The sequence below is a fragment of the Eimeria necatrix genome, genomic scaffold, assembly GCF_000499385.1.
Source record: "Eimeria necatrix Houghton genomic scaffold, Enh_scaff109, whole genome shotgun sequence".
Taxonomy (NCBI): Eukaryota; Apicomplexa; class Conoidasida; order Eucoccidiorida; family Eimeriidae; genus Eimeria; species Eimeria necatrix.
In genome coordinates, this window is record NW_013651882.1 from 27643 (window position 1) to 46140 (window position 18498).

Consider the following 18498-nt stretch of genomic DNA (forward strand, 5'->3'; position numbering starts at 1 on the left):
GCACTAACTTCTACGCTGGAGAACTGAACAGGTAGCTTAACGTAGTGCCCTCCTGCCGTCCCTGGCCGTGGCTGAGAATGCAGTGCAGCTGCACTTCTATTCTCCTAACGAGGCACTGCGTGGAAATAGGGGCACTGCGACATCTACTACTGCGTCAGCAGCACCAAAACACTTATGTAATGGCAGCAGGAAGAAGGAATCGTTACTAGTGCCGCCTACGTACATTTTACGTTTAACCTGTTGAGAGCCCGGGGTTCTGCGGGGCATTGCAGGCTGTGGTGTAGGGAAGTATGGTACTTCAGGAGGGCAGCAAAAACAGGGTCAAAGTCCTCTTTCCCTACCTCAACACGTGCTGCTGCGCAAAACACCGCGCCAAGCTTCAAAAAAAACAGCAGGCGTCTTTCATCACTGCGGCTGGCCAATCGGGGAGAGCAGTCTCGTGAGGATTTCTTGTGAAGGTCCCTACAAAATCAGTTGCCAGTCGCAGGCACATCGGCGACGAGTCACTCAAAGCATGCTTGAAGGGATGCCCTGGCAGGCAGAGGAACGTACCCGAAGCAGGATGCCGGCCAACGTCCTTGTTTGTGACCTTAGCAGCTATCGAGGAGCTAAGATTAACGGTTAAAACTTTTAGGGTCTAGGGTTTGAGGTTAGGAACGTCAGAGGAACAAGACTGCTTGTTCCGACATGACAACACCACCAAGCCAGAAGCAGCCAGCATTCCATTTAAACGCTTCAGTGTAGGATCCAGCAAAGCCCGTTTGTCGACTGCCTGCGCATCGTAGCGGTCCCTCTCGATAGTAGTTTCACCTCCCGGTGTACTATTTCCCGCTTTGGCTGCCGATGAGGCTGCTGCTGGGGCCTGCAAGTTTACTATCCAAAATATTTGTTGCTGAGAGAAGAAGGGGCCTTCTGCGTGGAACTGGGAAGTGCCCTGGCCGTTGCTGCCTTGTTGCAGTTGACTTTGCTGGCCATAGCTTCTTGTTGGTTCAGTGGCTTTCGTTATCTGCTCTATAAGCACTGCATCTCCAGCAAGGTGCAACAGCACTTGCAGAGAGTTCACGAGGGGGTCTTCAAATGATGCCTCATCATTCTTTCCTCGATGCGTAACTTGCTGCAGCTGATGCAGCAGTACCTGTACGCTTTCCGCTGCTGCATGTAGTGCCTCCCCAACACGCTGGCGAGCCAACGTAAGCACTGTGTGTCCAACTTGAGCAGCGGTCGCTGCAGTCGCCGCAGCTCCTGCTACAGCGGCAGCTGCTCCAGCAGCGCCTGCTCCGGCCTCCCAGAAGTCTGCAGGAAGTGGCTCTCTGACGCAATAGCTCAATACATTGTCAACCAGCCGAGCGACTGCCGGATGGAACGGCAACCGTACTGCTGCAAGACAAGCACCCCCGCTCGTCTCCAAAAGTTCCTTCTGGTGCAGACGAACTTCCTGTTGCTTCCGCAGCTGTGTTTGCTGCTGAATCGCAACGAAATGTTCATGAAGCACTTCAGGGAGCACAAGCAACGCGACGGGGGCTTCTGTGGCTTCAAAGCATACAGTCAGCTGCACCGCAAGGGGTCCCCAGGGGCCCCCATCTGCACAGCAAGGAAGGCAGCACCCCAAGGAAGCAAATGCCGCCGCTAGCGATGAAAACGCAGCAACAGCAGCGGCAGCTGGCAGCAGCAACAGGGAATCCTTTTCAAGTGTGCCGGTAGTCATAACCTCGCCAGTGGAAGACACCGTGAACTGCTGCTGCTGCTTGGGGTGCCGCTGCTGTTGTTCCTGCTGCAGCTGCTGCTGTTCCACGGGATCGAAGTTAGAGATGAAGTCTTGCCAGTCAGTATACGAAATCCACAGGTCTATACATACTTTGCCGGGCAGATACATTCTCTGCTGCTGCTGCCTGCGCTGCTGGACGCAAGTGGAGAACAAAGAAATTAGCTGTCGGCCGCTTTCTCCTTCCAGCACCTCGTGACGCTGTTGTGACTGCTGCTGACGTGACTGCTGCATTTTCCAAGAAGGTGCTGCAAGCTCCCCACTCCCATATTTTGACGTTTCTGATTCCGAGGTTGTAGCTCTGTCAGGTCGCGAGTGGAGTGCATCCGCTGTCGCAAACTTACCGCCTTCCTTATCTGTTTCGTCTTTTCTATTCGTCTCTTCTTTTGCATGATCTTCGGCTTCACTTAGTAGGGCGAGCAATCGCGCCAGCAACTGAACTACTGAAGCCACACACAACTGCCAGGATGGACCCCAAGCTGCGCACTGCTGCTGCTCCCTTTCCCCGTATTGGTGGCTCCTCCTTTCTATGATGCGAACAGCTGATACATCTCGGAAATCGAAAGTGGTGCAGAAAGGAAGAGTCATGCAGACATCCCAAACGAAATTCAACAATCGCTGCAAGAAGCGGACCGAACCACATCGCTGCAATGCCTCCTCTTCATCCTTAATGCGGGCGCACGCCGACACTCCCCAGCAATCCTCAAACGGAACCCAGCTAATACAATTTCTAGCGACTCTGCCCTGGCCCTCGCAATTACTACTGTTGTTGCTGCTTCCAGCATCTGCAAGAAAGCGGCAGTACAATGACTCAAATGGCTGGTCGAGAGTTCTTCTCACAGCCTCAACAGTCTCCGCAGCACTGGCGGAGACAACTGCTGCTGCTGCTGCTGCATTTGCAGCATTGTCAGAGCAAAGCCGCGACACAAAAGTTTTCAATGATTCTAAAGCCATGCGAAAATTTTCTTCTTGGTCGAAGCCGCTGCAGCAGCAGCCCGTTGAGCTTTCTGAACACCCTTCTACTGCACTTGCCCGAATTTCACCTCCCGCAGAAACATCGGCAACTGACCGACATGCCAAGCGGGAGCAAACGAAGTGCAATAATCTCTTTCCACTTCCAACAAAACAACAGGCATGAAGTCGTAGCAGCAAAGTGAGGAAAGCCGAAGGGTTGAGTTTAACAGAGACAGTTGTTGCAGGTGTGCCCGATGCGCTACGAGCAATAAACATTGTGCTGCAGTTTATGAAATAAAGAACCACCGGAGCTTCAGCAGCAAGCAAAAAGGACGCACGGAGAGACTGAGCCAAAAGGCTGGCCTGGGCTGCTGTGACAGCGGCACTTCTCGCCCTCGATTGTCCTGCTCCTCTGGCTGATGCCATTCCGTTTACTCCTGCTGCTTTCAGTGATGTTACAGGCGCAGAAGGCGCCTTCGCGGCCGTTTCTTTCGTCTTACAGTCTTGTTCCTGCAGCAACAGGGCAGTCGCTGCTGCCTGGTCGCACTCTCTGCAGTTGCTGCTGAAGGCACATTTGTTGAGGCATTTGCTGGGATCGTTATTGCAGTTGTTGCCACAGCTGCAGGAGCTACGAAATTGCAGGAAAGCATTCATGCGATCCAGATGATCACCACCAAATTCCAAAAAATGCAGCAATACGTAGCGACTCTTGTTTACCTTGAGCCGGAGTCCGCGCGGCTGCTCTTGATGAATACCGAACTCATTGCAAAAGAAAGCAAAGTCTTCAGCAGTCAACAAGGCAGCGGACCGAGCTACGTCGGAGTCCAAGAAGGGAAGTTCATCACGGGACTGGCACAGCAGTGCTTCTACTGCCCCTGTAGGATCGGTTTCCTGCAATTCTGCCGTTGTTGCTTCTGCAGTCGCTCTCTCGGTTCCCCTTGATGCTGAAGCTGAAGATAAGCTACTGTAGTGCTGTTTCTCATCTTGTTCGTCACCACATCGACATACAGCGTAGCCTTGGTGGACATCTCCCTCTGGGGTCGTTCTGACTTGCCCATCAGCAGGGATTATCTCTAAAGCAATAGCGGCAGCATCATGCATCGAGAATAACTCCCTCCTATTAGCAAATTCCGCCTGAATGATAGGCAGGAGGCAGGTAAGAGCGGTATACTTTGGATCTTGAGCAGCAACGAATGCATACAGCAAAGCACTTTTGCCAGCGTTCTGATCCCCCAGCAGCAATGCGCTGACGCAGCAACAATCACCCGTGATGCTGTTTTTGTGGCAAGGGTACAGGAGCTGCTCGTAGTACTCATCATGCCTGTCCTGCTGTATGTACACTCCCTTCTGCTCTAGCCCGAATGGCGTGAGCCTGAGGGGAAGTGTCATTTTTGCCGTCTTCTGTGGATTCAGGTGCAAAAGGCTGAAATGCTTGGGCTAGAAAGAGAGACGCAGAAACAAATATGCGGCAGTATGCAAGAACACGGGAAGATACAAAGACAAATTGCCCTTCTTCTTGCTTAGATACTGCATTACTCCTGTCCAGTCAGTAGAGCTCTGCTCCCCCTAACCATTGAGCGACGCGTATTCACATTGTCCTATTGACGGCGTCTTCTGCTGTAATTGGGACAGCTTCCAGTGGATTCCTTCCATGTGTTGTATGGCCGCTTCTGTTGTGCTGCTGAGAGCGGTAATGCGGCTGATGCTGCTCGGGCAGCTGCATTGGTGTGGTTTAGTGGAAAATTGCCGCCCTACCCTTGTCCAAGCCCCCCTGAAGGGTCGAAGTAGTGGTAGGGTCAATCTTGCCACTATTAACCTCAAGAACTCACATCCTTGCTGTGGCTACCGAGGAAGCGGGGCGAATCACTGCAGTCCATGAATGGCTTTTGCGTTAGGAGCCGGATCCCTCCACCTTCTGTGGCAGGGATACGGCTAGAAACAGCCGCAGCCAAGTCGTATATTTCCCTAAAGGGCACGGCTTCTGATATAGTGTAGGGTGGGAAAGTGCAGAAATGCAGAGGTGCAAGACTGTTGGGAGGCACTGCCGGCCGCTGGCCGCTGTGAAAAATGGCTGCAGCACCTTGCTGCTCTGGGGCATGCCTGTGGAATACTGCTTAATATGGACCTTCCTGTTGTTGTTAGCTTTATTTTTGTGTGCTGTACGGAGAGTTGCTAGCTTTTCGGCGGAAGTTCTCCACAACGATATCGAACACGTTGAACTGGTCAGCAGTGTCCGTTTAGTAATAAGGGCGTGTCCAAGCATTTCAGCGCACGAAACACATCACTGACTCGAAAAATAAAGTCCATAACGAGCACCAATACATATTTCAAAGTATCTGCGTGAGAAACGGGGGAACGGTTGTAAACGAAAACATTTGGGAGGCGTTTGAGGTCTACGGACAGGGGTTTTGTTATTTCAATGCGGCAGCACCATCAGGGTCCACATTTTCTCGTGTCCATCACACTTGATCACGTATATGTGGCAGTTATGTGGTACTAAAACTTTGTCGGAGTGGAACTTTTAGCTAATGCCACTGCCAGCGGCAACCACCGGCCGAACAGAAGCTCTGGAGGAGGGGCTGCTAAATAGGCGCAGATCTAGTCCCATCCCTAACATTAAAGGGCAGAGTCCGAAACTGAGCTTGCACTCGTAGGGGACAGAAGGGGTGTACAGCGTTCCTAAGCATTGGCGTCATCTGGCAGCTGCTTCATGAGAAGAGTGAGGCAAGGAGCAGTTGCTGTTTGTGTTCCTGTGTGAAACTCAGACTAATTCGCCTCTATTTTCTGCTATAGCAAGCACCTGCAATGCGTTGCAGAGAAACATCAACGGCAGTACAGAAACAAGTGGCAACTGACCGCGCTGGAGGTTCTTTGGTGTGCGGACGTGCGTACCTCTTCTGTCCCATACTGATGTAAGCGCACGAGATTTTCCCCCAACGAAATGGTTGACACTGAATAGGCGCCATTTCATGAGCTTCTCCTCCTACACTTTGGTCTGTCCGACGGTTGCCGCAAGCAGTGCTTCTGCCAGCAGCAACCAGCCTGCTTCTCAACGGACGCCACTTTAGGCTCACCATAGCGCACCTTGGTTACAAAATATCGGTTCTTCCCTAGATTCTATTACAATTTTCTAGCTGAAGCGATGCTCATTGCATCCGGGACGCGTTTTTCAGATCCCTCAGCATCAAGAATATGTTCGTGCTTTGAGGGCAGCCTATTGTAGGGCATAGTGTTACACTTCTTTGGGCTTCACCGTAAGCATAGCAGCCATTTGGACCCTTGGGAATGTGTTCATGTATATGTTTAATATGTATATATGTATGTGCCGTTTGTATGTGCAGTGTATGCATAAATGCACCTGAGATTTAAATCGCTGCAGGGCCTCAACCTAGGACAGCAGCAGCAGCGCGCACTGCAGGTTTCTTCGCTGCTGTTTTTGCTGTTCTGTTGTCTTTTACGGCCGTGGTTGCAGATACTTTCGAGTCCGTTATGGATCTGATGAAATACCAGCTGCTGCTGACCTCCAAATAACCGAGCAGGGGCCGCCGGTGCTGCAGCCCCTCATTGCGCTGATGCGATTCACTTCTCCATAAAATGCAATTATTGAAGATAAAGGACACTTAGCTAGAAAAGCAACCGTGTTTCAGTGCGTCAGCAGCCTCCAGTAGCCGGTTGTATCCAAAGAAGCATCGTCCAGGGCCTCTAAATCCTTCACGGTTAAACGCTAAGCCGTGGATCCGAAGTCTTCGTACATTTACTGCGTGATTCGCCGTAGTTAGGCGTAGCCCATCACCAGCAAACAGCCCAACGCCTGAAACACCAAACGTAATACACGCATGAAAGCAACGGTAATGGTGAAGCCTCCTTTTATGGCACAGGGTTGACAGGGGAACGGTGACAGCAACAGTGGCAACAGCCACAAAAAGCAGCATCAACGACAGCGACTCCACAAGCAACTTTGCCAGAAGCAGCGAAATGAGTAACAAAAATACCGCCAGCAGCAAGCCGTGTACTCTGACAAGCTTCTCCACATGCTATTTCTGCAACTGCCAGCTCCAGCAGTAGAACGACAAAGCAGTTGCAGACTCAACAGCAGTAGAAGCAGCAGCGTGCCCCCTTTATTTAACCAGCTACTAGCAGCATCCAGCGTCACGTGCCACGCCGACGGGAGGAGTTCCGGCAGTGCCACCCTGCTTCCGGTCTCACTGTAGTGTGTAGTGCGGAAATGTGTCGCCGCAGATTTATCTGTCTAAGCAGCAGCAATGCCGCCATTATCTGCAGAAGAACCAGCAGCAGTTCTATGTGTTTACCGCTGCGGCTCACCTTCCCATTAGTCTTCGTGGTGCTGATTTTGTGCGAACCACTTTTTGGTTGCATTCGTTTTGTTCGGCTGAATCAGTTGCAGTCGTCGCTTTCTGTTCTGTAACCTGCATCTACGTGCTGTCCAACTGACAGATCAGCCTCCAGTTTGGAAGCTTAGCCGAGTACTACGTTAGTTAATATGCTCCAGTAGTTGGGTGGAGGGGTGGGTTGCTGAAGAGACGCCTTTGCGGGCTAGTTGCTGAGGTGTGTGGCTGTTCAGTTAAGCTCATTCTGCTCACCCATTTATAAAGTGGACAAGCTAGTTAGGGCAGATGCGAAAGCATTTGTACAAAAATTGACCAAACTGACCAAACTATTCGTTTACTTATTATTTGGCTTTTTTATGGGTGCTACTTTATTCGCCTGTTCGAAAACCGATCAAAGTAATCGTTTGTTTACTTATTTGGCTTCTATAGGGGTGCAGCTTTATTCATATCTTCGGTTAGTCTATCCACTTCTGTATTTGCGTGTATACACGGGTACCTGTCAATGTGTGTACTTGTCTACACAACTAGTTAGACCGCCTAAATTGGCTCTCCAGTCAGTCAGACCTTTCATTTCTTATTTTCTCATGATTTATCTACTAGTTTTGATTCAACTTTAATTATGACTGCTGCAGTCCTCATCTTTCCGTCGATTTCTTGCGTTTCTACGCTTACATGCGTATATACGTAAATACGTATGTTTACGTATACATCGCATTATCGCATTACGTATCTACATGGAGTTAACCTTAAAGAGCTATTGTTTTCATGTCATCACTGAGCCTATTAATTGCATTCTTACTTGTTACTTCCTTTGTTTCTTTTTAGTTTCATGTATTGCTGCATGCTTGTCCTCTGCGCAATCACATCTCTACGAGCACCTTTGTGTGCCGTGTGTATTGAGATTCGGTTAGTTTCTGCGAGCTATCTTCTTTCCCGCATAAACGTATCCCTCGTACTTTGTCTCCATTTGGTGCTTCAAAATTAGTTCCATTTAAAGCGGTTCTTCTTCCTGTGAGATGATTAATGCATCCAAATTAGTCCAAAGCCGAAATCCCTTATTCCCGAAGCGAAAAGCAGCACTGCACGTAGCGGCACGTGTGAATTATTGGTCCGTTTCTTCATGACTGATCCCCTCTTGATTGTCTGAGTAGATTTTGCCCATTTTTACTACTCATATACCATTAATAGATTTGATGTTTGGTTTGTTGCGTGCTATGGCGTTTTACTGTGTCTACTGCAATGAGCAATATCCTTTGGGGGCCCATCCTAAGTAATGCCTTGTGTTTCATACTCACTCTGTTGATAAAACGGTGCACGCAATCATTATCCGGCTTTAGAGGGAGATGCAGCCTTCTCAGGTACAATCGAGATGCACAGCCTTATATGTAGCACTTCGGGCTACAACACGACTTCCTCGCCTTTCTATTTCATCTCTTTAGCCACTAGCCTTTCTTCAAATAGCTTTCTAGGCATCAAGTTGATATTTCATCACTAATAACAAGCTCACTGCAAGCTGATGAAACCTCACAAAAGAAGTCCGTGCGGCGCCACCTTAACACCTCGAATATGTCCCAAGGAAGATACCGTCGCCGCAGTACGAACGCCATAGTTTGAGGTGAGAAGTAACTACATTTCAGCAAACTCTGCAGAGATCCCAGTTAAGCACGCACCAGGACTGTTGCAGTTCCTCGGGCAAATGCCAACAGATTACAGGAAAGCTGACACGTAGTCTACTGCAACTTGAGAAAAGTAACAGACATAAAACATTCTGTGACTTACACCGCTAGAGTTACGATCTCCCACGTGGCCTGTTCCACAGCGAACCAAGAGAAACATGTGTTGAAGGCACGTTCATCTCAGGCACGCCGAGACAGTACGAGGACGCGCAGTGTTCCAAGTTAGAGTTCAATGCGCTTCTTGCTACTGAAATCTGTTTAGCTGATATTCATGCTGCACAGTCTGTCCACAATTCAGCAGTCGGTCCCAATGCGGGAACCGTACCCGCTTGTGTTTGCTGGCAGGGCTACAGCACTTCAAGCGGTCTTTTGCCCACCAAGATTTCCTCCAATTTCATCTAAGAACCGCCTTCGAATGACTGTATTGCTGAGTTGCATCATATCTGGTGGTTATTCAGGGTTAGCAGTGCAAGTTACCGTGTACATGCCAGTTATGAGGAGGGTCAGATGGGTGAGAGAGCTGCAGCGTTGCAAATGCATAGAAATGAAAGACGAGCTTCGCTACTGGTCTGGCACGGGGCGACAGTTTTGTGACCATGCAAGAAATTATCTTCACAATGATTGGCCTTTCTGGGTGCTTTTTTGGAATGGCCACTTTCAGTTTGCGGCTCATGCGACTTCCCTTTGTGGCTCCCTTGGTTATGAACCTGTCTTCCGTGCTCGTTTAGTGTCCAGTGCCTCTGGGCGCATTCCTACCGTCATTTATCATGAACATCGCCAGTGTTTCTGAAATTTTTTTTAAACTTGAGGATGTGTAGCGTTAGCCTTCGAGCAGGTATAGTCGACTGGCCAAGCCCTGCGAGCTGCCTGCCCCTCTGGGACGCTTATGCTGGTTATATGCTGGTTCGCACAACCATTAGCGTGCTTAGTGCAAATAAATGTTACTACACCATTTTTTTGAACATTGAACTTGAAAAAGTGGTGCATGAACGCAGCGCCACAAGTTGGTAGCTCAGAACCGCACATGATCTGTGGGCGGCAGTGTGCGGAGGCTAGGAGGGGGATTCCTGGATGCCTGCCTCTTTCTTTGCATGATCCTAACAGCGTTTGAAATTTTCATTTCTGATGACCAAGCGAAGGGGTCTGCTTTCTAACTCCACAAACCTCGGCAGCCGTCACGTTGGAACAACTAGTGGCGACTGCGCAACGTAGCTTAGTAGCTTCCTGAAGGCAAGCTGCCTGTGGTACTGTAGTGCAAGTGATGCACTGTACTGCTGAACATTAGGTCAGAGCTTCAGAAAAATGTCGTGAGACGTAACGCATATTGGACCATAGGCGTTGGCTCCATGCATCGAGACAAACAATGCTGAAGGCCTTATAGCGTGCACATGCGTGCCTTCAGGTACTTCTAGAGCTTGTTAAGGAGTGAAGAAGTGAAACGGAGAATTAATTCTAACCTCCTTTCGGTAGTAGAGTGGGTCGCTTTACTATGTGATCTATAGACGTCGGCTACCCGGTGATCTTGCAATCTGAGAATCCCGCATGTCCTTTACAGGTTTCCAGATGTGAGGACAAAACGATCGAGTTTGCCGCACTTTTCCCTCGTCAGGTTCGTTTCTTCAACTTTACAGATGAAAAGTGCCTTAGTACTAAAGCTTGAAAATTGCACAGTCTAGATTACCCGCCTCACCTCGAACGGGGGAAAGAGCAAGCTGGAAGAACATTCCGTGTTGAACTGTTCTGTAACGTGTGGCAAAAGAAATATGATATGGCATCTATGCCATTCACAAGTGGTTGGGATCCCTGGCTACATTTTCAAGGGGGAGTTGTATCCTTGGGGAACAACCAAAGAAGCCAACGGTCTATGGCGAGTGGCAGCCTCTGCTTCGTGTCATTCATTACACGGGGGGTGCTAAAGAGACTGAACACCTACAAAGTATGAATTCAAAGCTCGCAACAATTTTGGATCCTGCTCTTTGGTTGCGGTGCGGGAGTATTTTACTCCTCTCCCAGGACGAGCAAGGTGAACCATGGCAGGATCTGATCAACACTGTTTCTCCGTCCTTCGCAAACTGGTCCTGTTTTAATCCCGGAGGCTACGTTTTTTCCTTTAGTACCTGAAAGACCAACACAACATTTCAACATGTGCTAAGACCGTTCACTGGTAGCGCCAATGCCAAGCTCTAAATCAGGGATCACCCAGCAGCCCAGCATGGAGCTGCTGTATGTAACACCTTCCCAAAACTCTGCTCCACCATCTGGCATCGGCGCACTGAACACTAAAAATGAAAAGTCCAGATTATGGCCCATTCAAGGAGCTAATCGCTCCCCCAAGGTCCTGCAGATGCTCGCGGCACTTACAGCTTTGGTCTTGGCAGTGCATTGGTGCATTCTCCAGAAAAACAACCTTGCCAGCACAAATGTACTAATTCGCAGACTGGCCAGTGGTGAAAAGGAATACAATCAAGAGGAAAGGGCAGGTAGGGCTGGCATAGATGCCTGCGAGACGCTCTACACTGCAGCGGGCTCACAGGAGTTCGGTACTTCTGAGACTTCACCCGCAGCTCAACAAGTGTCAAGGAGAATGCTCAATGAAGAGCCAGAAAGAAAAAGAATGAAACAAAGCGAGGATTCCAATGCGGATCGAGACAGCACAACAGTTCGCAGCGTGGCAGCGAAAGCTAATGAATCGGCAATTTACTCTATGGAGGGTTTAAAGGCAACACCGCCCCCGCCAAGAGACACAATTACGGATTCATCTTCCCCCCGCAGTGAGAAGGCCGCTGATAGAAAGCGACGAAACTCCGGGTCATTTGCGACGACCAGCGGCTTTGCAGTGACTAAACAGGAGTCTGATGGCAATTCGGACCTTTCTAACAAACATTGTATCAAAAGAATAGCTCTAATCAGCACATTACGCGGAAAGCTTAGTCACTCTCTACAACATCGCAAGACTTCAGCGCCTGCAGCCAGTAATTTCACTTCGGCAGTGCGAGGTCCAACCCGTCTACTTCCCATTGAACCCAAAGGCAATGGTATTCCTAGAGCACCGATCCCGCAACGACAAAAGCCACTTAAAGTTGCAAAAGCTGTATGTGGGCAGGTCTGCGGGAAAAATTCTGCAGGTGTATCGCAGTTGTACGATGAACAGCAGGGTACCTCGGCAAATCAAGCCCCGTTCGTTTCACGTGAAAGCATGTTGAAGCTTTCAGCGCCTTCTACTTCTAAGAGAAGACCAGAACGTCATTGCAGTTCGCAGCGCACTAAAGCCAAGCAAGCTAAGCTCCTACCCAAGGTGAGTGCGAACAAATTTCGCCACTGCAGCCTTGCTTCTGCAACACTTGTGCGTTTCAGAAGCATGCAGCGCTGCGTCTCCAGGCTGTGTACACTGTTTTTGTCGTTGCGTTCTATCATGTCGTTTTTGCTGATTCTCTCCTTTGCCCAAGGATGCACTGGGAATTTTGTTCGTTCCTTTTCCAGAACAAAGCATGCTTCTTGTATTCTGCTTGAAGAATGGCTGTTCTTTGCCTTTCTGTTGTCCGTGTCAGCCCAGCCCATCACTCACTGGCAAGACTCTGCCGGAAACCGCGAGTGCCCTGGAACATCAAGAGCCTGCTTACGAGAAGCATCCGTTCTACCGGCTGCCAATTGCCGGTCCAGCGGAGGAAATCGAGCCATTTGACACGGATTTCGCTCTAACAGTTGCTGCACCAGCCGCTGGGGCTGCTGCGAAGCTTGACCCTATTCGACAGTTATTTCTAAAACCGCAGCTCTCTGGAAAAGATATGCAAGAACTTGTACGTCATGGTGAACAGCTGACGGCATATGCTCAAAAGTACTTGACGAAAAACATCTCATTGAAATCAAATTGGCGACTCTCGGAATCAATGGCTCGTCGCTTCCTTGTGGCAGATGCATTGTGGTGCGTTTGTAACATTGTAGGCCCTGCAATGCACAGAGAGCAATGGTGGAATCAAATTTTAGACAAGATTTCAGGCCATGAAGCTTTAGTGGATCACGTAAATTCGCTGAGTAGCCCTTATGGGCCTACGTTTTTAGCTCGAGTTGTTGCTGCTTTGGAACAATACAAGAGAGGCAACCGGCCATCGCCGAGAGAGGTTGTAGAGTTGAAAATGCGAATACTTCGTCTTCCGTGCGTCACCGATGAGTTTAGAAGACCTAGCTGGGACCCCTGGAGAAGTGACGACAAACAGTTCAGAGACATTTCTTGACTCCGTGGTTTGACCGCGGGGTCTCATTTGAGTCCTGTTGAAATACATTTTTTGAGGTTGACGCAAATTGCAAAATGTGCAGGAGTCTGCTACGAGCTTTCATACTTATGAAGGGCAGGGTGCTCATGGGCTTACTTAGCGGAAAGTTCGTGATTTTATAGCGCCTTCACTAATAGAGGGGATTTCCAATACATTTGGACGCCAGAGGTTCACATAGGTGGTTGATAGACTCTTGCCTTATCGCATTTAAATGAAGAACCCAAGCATCAAACTAAGCATAAGGTCATTGCAGTGCTTTTGCCGAGATTCAGCCTGAAAAGCGCCCACGTAAACATAACTGGGACACAGTCCTTTGCTCACAATTCTGCAACGTAACCGAGCGGCTGCTTTGCTACCCTTAGCTGTTCGCTGGAAAACAAGCCACGTCGAGGCAAAGGAACGTGGAATAACTGACACGGTGATAGGTATCTTGCGGTTCGGGCTCGTGCGCTAGCGTGGTCAGTAGAACTAATGTGAGATGGCGTCTAAATGCCAATAGCAAACTGTAGCCATTGGAAACGCCTCAATTTAGCACGGAAAATTGCCAGGATCCTACTTTCTTAGCACTGCAGAGATGGCAAGGAGGAGGGAAGAGGACAGTGGTGCCATAAAAAAAGGCACCGTTAGAGGTCAGAAATTGGTCACCTATGTAAGACCCCATGGGCCACGAGGATCTAGGCAGTGCCCACGAGTGCGTGAAGCAGGGCTGCATGCACGCAAAAGAAGCGTCTGATGCAATATATTATAGGCATTAATGTTTGATCAAGGGTTTGGTTATTTAGTCTTAGTCACCGCCGTGAATAGGCTACAACTCATCGAAGCAGGGGTTGTGTGGGCGGTTGAAGCCTACGTGCTCTGTCTCATAGACCTGCCACGTCTTCGTGCATCAACCGAAGTCCAGCAAGCACCAGGCTCACTACAGACGCATTTCAACGCAATATTCGGGCTCCACTTGTCCTCCGTATGCATGGTTCGCATTTGCGGCTGCAACACTAGCCTGTCCTCAGATCCGTAAGCATGGTTCGCATTTGCGGCTGCAACACTAGCCTAGGAACAATGCCTCCATAGGTCTTCTCGAATATTAATCTCCAGTAGCCTGAAGAATTGCTCCTTGCACCAATCGTCTCCAGACGTTGCTTCCCCAGCCAAGGCCCACACGGCAGATCCATTTTGGTCTTCTCAGGGGTCTTGCATAGCACCAGCTATGGACTTAGTTCCCCCTGACTCGCATATAAAAGTGTAGTGCAAGGACGTAGCGCTACTTTGTCCTAGGCACCTCAGGACGTTTCCCAAAGTCACAATGGTGAGCTTTAGAGGGCTCTGGGCTGTTACGTTCTAGTCTAGAGGCTCCATAAGCATACTAGACCGCTTTCGCAAGTGGCTCACACGCATAGTACAAGTTGAACACAATCCATTTCTAGCTAAAGATTGTTTTAGGAATTGTGGAGTAGCACAGCCTAATACTTGGCGTGTGCCGCCAATGGATAGCCTCCATAGAAATCTTAGCTCGAGACATCCCAAATGGTGAGCTGCTTCTTCCATACAAATTTAAACTTGGTTGTTAGCTGAGTCCTATAGTATGAGCACGCAGGAGTAATGAAAAGGCAGGGTACGAGCACGCGAGAGTAGTGAAGGCGCCGGGTTTATCATGAAGAGTCAACTCTGAAACGTGAAGTGTGCATTAGAACCACTCTCGGTGCGGCTCCTCCGATTGCCGCAGCTGCTAAACACCAAAAATCTCTAAATACTCAACTCTGAATGTATAGTTTACAATATGCGTGTCCCTAGTCAGCACGCTCCCTGCATGAGCAAGTTTTATCTGGCGGCAGCATTAAAACGCGTGTTTATCCCTCACGGCAGATTTCTCTTTGCATACTCCACTCTCACTTTAGGCAAGCTGAAGCAAAATCACGTTAATAAAACTGCGTTATCAAGTATGAAGCTTTTGTAATGTATCTACAAGGTGGCTTTGAAGGGCTTGATGGTGTCGACGGCTCCTCACATAGTGTTAAGAGGGGCACTACAACTGGGCATAGAAGCAACGCTAAATAGGCTGAAAAAGAATTGAATACGACCCAGACACAAATTAAAATGGTTCTTTTGTAGATAGATTAAGCCTTAAGACTCCGTAGAGTCTGTACGCCGAACAGGACGATCTGTGTCTACGCCACCAGTGATCTAATGGCTCAGCGCGGTAGCAGAGAGCGGCGGCGGTTCAATTTCAGCGATCACAGGAACTCATCGCAACATTATATTTTATTTAGTCTTAAGTTACGCTCTGGAAGCAATTCGTGGTCTAGGATAGGACTAGGGCCTGAGTAAAATCGATGCGGGCGCACGTAGCAGGGCTCGACGCACTGACCGTCACGCACTAAGCTGCTTTAGACACGAACACTTGGCCTTTTCAAACAACCAAAATTTCATTCAGTCTTAGTTTTTATTTTTTTGTGGCGTTCACATTGGAAGAGAATGTGCCATTGCATGTATTTCGCACCTTTGTCTACCCAAGCTCCCAAGACCCCTGCCTGAAATTGCAACGCAGCAACTAGCAACCGCAGGTCCACTACAAGCATACACTGCTTAGAACATGAACTTTTGACCGTTCTATTGCATTTTGGTGAACAGTTTAGGCAGTTTCTGCCCATGTGCGCCATTCTAAATGTTAACGGCCATGTAGTAGTGGCTTGAGCCGCCTATTGCATTTCGTCGCTCATTACAGAATGCAAACAACGTAAGCTTGACTTTTTTCCTCCTGATTATGGTGACGCGGGACTTATCAGGAGATAATGGTCCAAATGACAAATTTTCGTTGCTGCAATCTCGTCGACGTGCTGGAATGTGACAGAGAGGCAACATATTCATGAAGACGCTGAGCTCACCAGTTTTTCTTCTCACACTGGCATCTATATATCTTTCCCACCTGTCTCTAAGGCGCGGGGATTTTTTTAAATGAGATTTCTTTGACAGTGTTCGCTTCAGTAGGTGCAGCGTTGCCAGTCAGTCCTGCCCTTACTCACTGAATCGGCTTTCGGGTCACTGTCCCATCCTGCCAAATCTAGTAAAGCTGAGGAATTTCAATTTGTGTCGACTGCCCCTTCCGATATTGTCAAATGACAAGTACGCGCCTGGAGTCGCCTCAGCAACTAATCGGGGAACTGTTGCATTTAAAGGATTTTCCTGCATCCGTGCATCCAACAGATTCCCCCGCAACCATGTCATGGTGTGGAAATAGGTTTAAACACCGGTCTCACCTATCCCCTTCACTGAGTTGTAAGGGCCAACAACCTCACAGGGATATTCGGAATCGTTTCATAATTGCTTCAATTCTAGCCTTGATAGCAACGGTGTACTTCTGTTGGCTAAAATACAAGAGCCGGCTTAGCTCAGCATCATTTACCCGCAGGCTAGCAGAAAAGGAGTATATGCTACTGGGCATTGACCTAGAGGCTTGCGACAATGTTGACAACGCAGCAGGCGTAGCCGGACCAAGTACCGTCAACGTGTTGCGTGTCTATTCAAAACCTCCAGCCATGCACTCTGACGAAGGACCAGCACTTGGCAACAGGGCAGACAACGAAAGAATTGAGATGCATTTGAACACAGCACATGGGCAAACGGCGACAGCAAGAATTGACGAATGGCTGATGGACCCGATAGAAAATTTAGAGGCACTAATTAATGCCGAGACGGAAGCTTCGACGCCTGGATCTTCGCTTAACTGCTCAAACATTCCTCTTGTGGATCAAAACGTGTCTGCTTCAACCGGGATGAAGGGAGTATATCCGCTTTTGCAGTTGTCCAACGATTACTCACCAAGCGCCGGCCATCTGGATGAGAGCGTCTCTGGGACGAGCAGTAGCTCCACAGTGGCTCCCAATGATCTTGACAGCCTTCAAGCTTCCATAGATCAGCTCACTGCTGAAGAGAGCGCCCTTATTGACCAACTTCTTGATACGTTAGACGAAGATTTGATTTTACCGGAGCCTCCAGCAACTACAGGAGATCCGTTCTTGCCAGTACGACAAGCAACAACAAGCGCGCCTGACAGAGGGCAGATGTTCTATTCAACATCGACAGCGCCTTGTCGACAACCTCTAAGAAGCGCCAATGCTATGAATGCGGGACTTGTTGAGGCTAGCGCATCTTCGTTGCAAACGCCTGATCAGCAGCCGGCTAAACGGCAGAGGACTGCCGATTTTGGAGCCATCGATGGAAGGTGGACTGGAGCCATTGATGGAAGGTGGGCTGGGCCCATTGATGGAAGGTGGGCTGGACCCATTGATGGAAGGTGGGCTGGAGCCATCGATGGAAGGTGGGCTGGAGCCATCGATGGAAAGTGGGCTGGAGCCATTGATGGAAGTTGGCCTGCAACCTTAATGCCCTCCACGCGTTTGGGAACACAATCTGTCCTTGCGCACACTTTGGGAGTCGCACAGTTTCCAGGACAGGGTGAAGTGAGTGCGAACAAACAATCTGCACTTCCTTGTTTTGCTCCAGTAAAGTCTCAAGAGCCCTTCGATTGTATGCACGTCTCTTCGCTTGGATGCATGAGATCTGCTCGCACAGTATTGATGTCGTTTTAAACCGCCTTGATTCGGCGTTATTCCTAGCATGCCTGAATATGCATTCTGCTAAAGGCTGCTTTGGTAAGAAATTTCTTCTCGATGCTTCAACTGAAGCAGAAATTCTGCATGCGTTTGCCGTTCCATTCTCAGGCTATCCCGCAATTTCAATTCACCACTGTTCCTGCTCAGCCAATGGCAACAAGCTCGCCAACTCTCGGCCGGCCTGACTATGCGGCGCATCCATACTACCGGCTACCAGCTGCTCATCCAGATGTAGAACTCATTCCACTAGATGTCAAGCGGGCTTTAATATATACAGGAATAGGCTCTGGAATCGCAGAAAAGCTTCATCCTATTCGGACGCTCTTACTCAAGCAGCAACTGTCTGCGACGGAAATGCAGTTGCTCCTAAAATATGGTCAACGCCTCATTTCGTATGCTCAAAAGTTTCTGACAAAGAAAATAGCTGCGGCAAAATTGTCTCACGCTATTGAGCCACTTAGCCGTCGGTTCCTTGTGGCAGATGCACTGTGGTGTATTTGTAGTGTCTTGGGTCCTGCAATGCAGAAGGAAAAGTGGTGGGCACAGCTTCTGGAAAAAATGGCAAATGGCTTAACTGCGCGGTTGCAGATGGAGGTGCTGATTGCAAAGGATCCCTTTTTTTGTAAGCTGCTTGCTGCAATGCATCTTTATAGGAAGGGAAAGAGACCAAGTGCGAAGACTGTAGTACTTCTGAAACAGTCGATATTTCGGCCAGCACGCAGTACTCGTGAATTTAAAAAGCCCAGGTGGGATCCGTGGAGAAGAGACGATAGATACTTTGAAGGCACTTCCTAATGCAACTTATTTTTTCCAGACGCTTTGATGATAGTGTTGGCGGGGCTAGCTTGAGGTCGACAGAACGCGTGAAATGCATTTCAG

General features: G+C 49.1%; 3 protein-coding genes across 3 annotated transcripts; 2 read left to right on the forward strand and 1 right to left on the reverse strand.

The window, feature by feature from the left end:
• Positions 1 to 637: 637 nt before the first annotated feature.
• ENH_00003140 (hypothetical protein, conserved) lies at positions 638 to 4105 on the reverse strand (the record flags this gene model as incomplete). Its single annotated transcript, XM_013578269.1, has 1 exon — positions 638 to 4105. The coding sequence occupies one exon, from the start codon at positions 4103 to 4105 to the stop codon at positions 638 to 640; it is 3468 nt and encodes a 1155-aa protein (XP_013433723.1).
• Positions 4106 to 10914: 6809 nt separating this feature from the next.
• ENH_00003150 (hypothetical protein, conserved) lies at positions 10915 to 12973 on the forward strand (the record flags this gene model as incomplete). Its single annotated transcript, XM_013578270.1, is given in 2 exon segments — positions 10915 to 12420; positions 12425 to 12973. Coding segments are annotated over 2 exon segments (2055 nt in total).
• Positions 12974 to 16122: 3149 nt separating this feature from the next.
• Positions 16123 to 17595, forward strand: ENH_00003160 (hypothetical protein, conserved; the record flags this gene model as incomplete). The annotated part of the gene is made up of 2 exons (XM_013578271.1): positions 16123 to 17028; positions 17146 to 17595. The coding sequence occupies 2 exons, from the start codon at positions 16123 to 16125 to the stop codon at positions 17593 to 17595; spliced, it is 1356 nt and encodes a 451-aa protein (XP_013433725.1).
• Between the last annotated feature and the right edge of the window lie 903 nt (positions 17596 to 18498).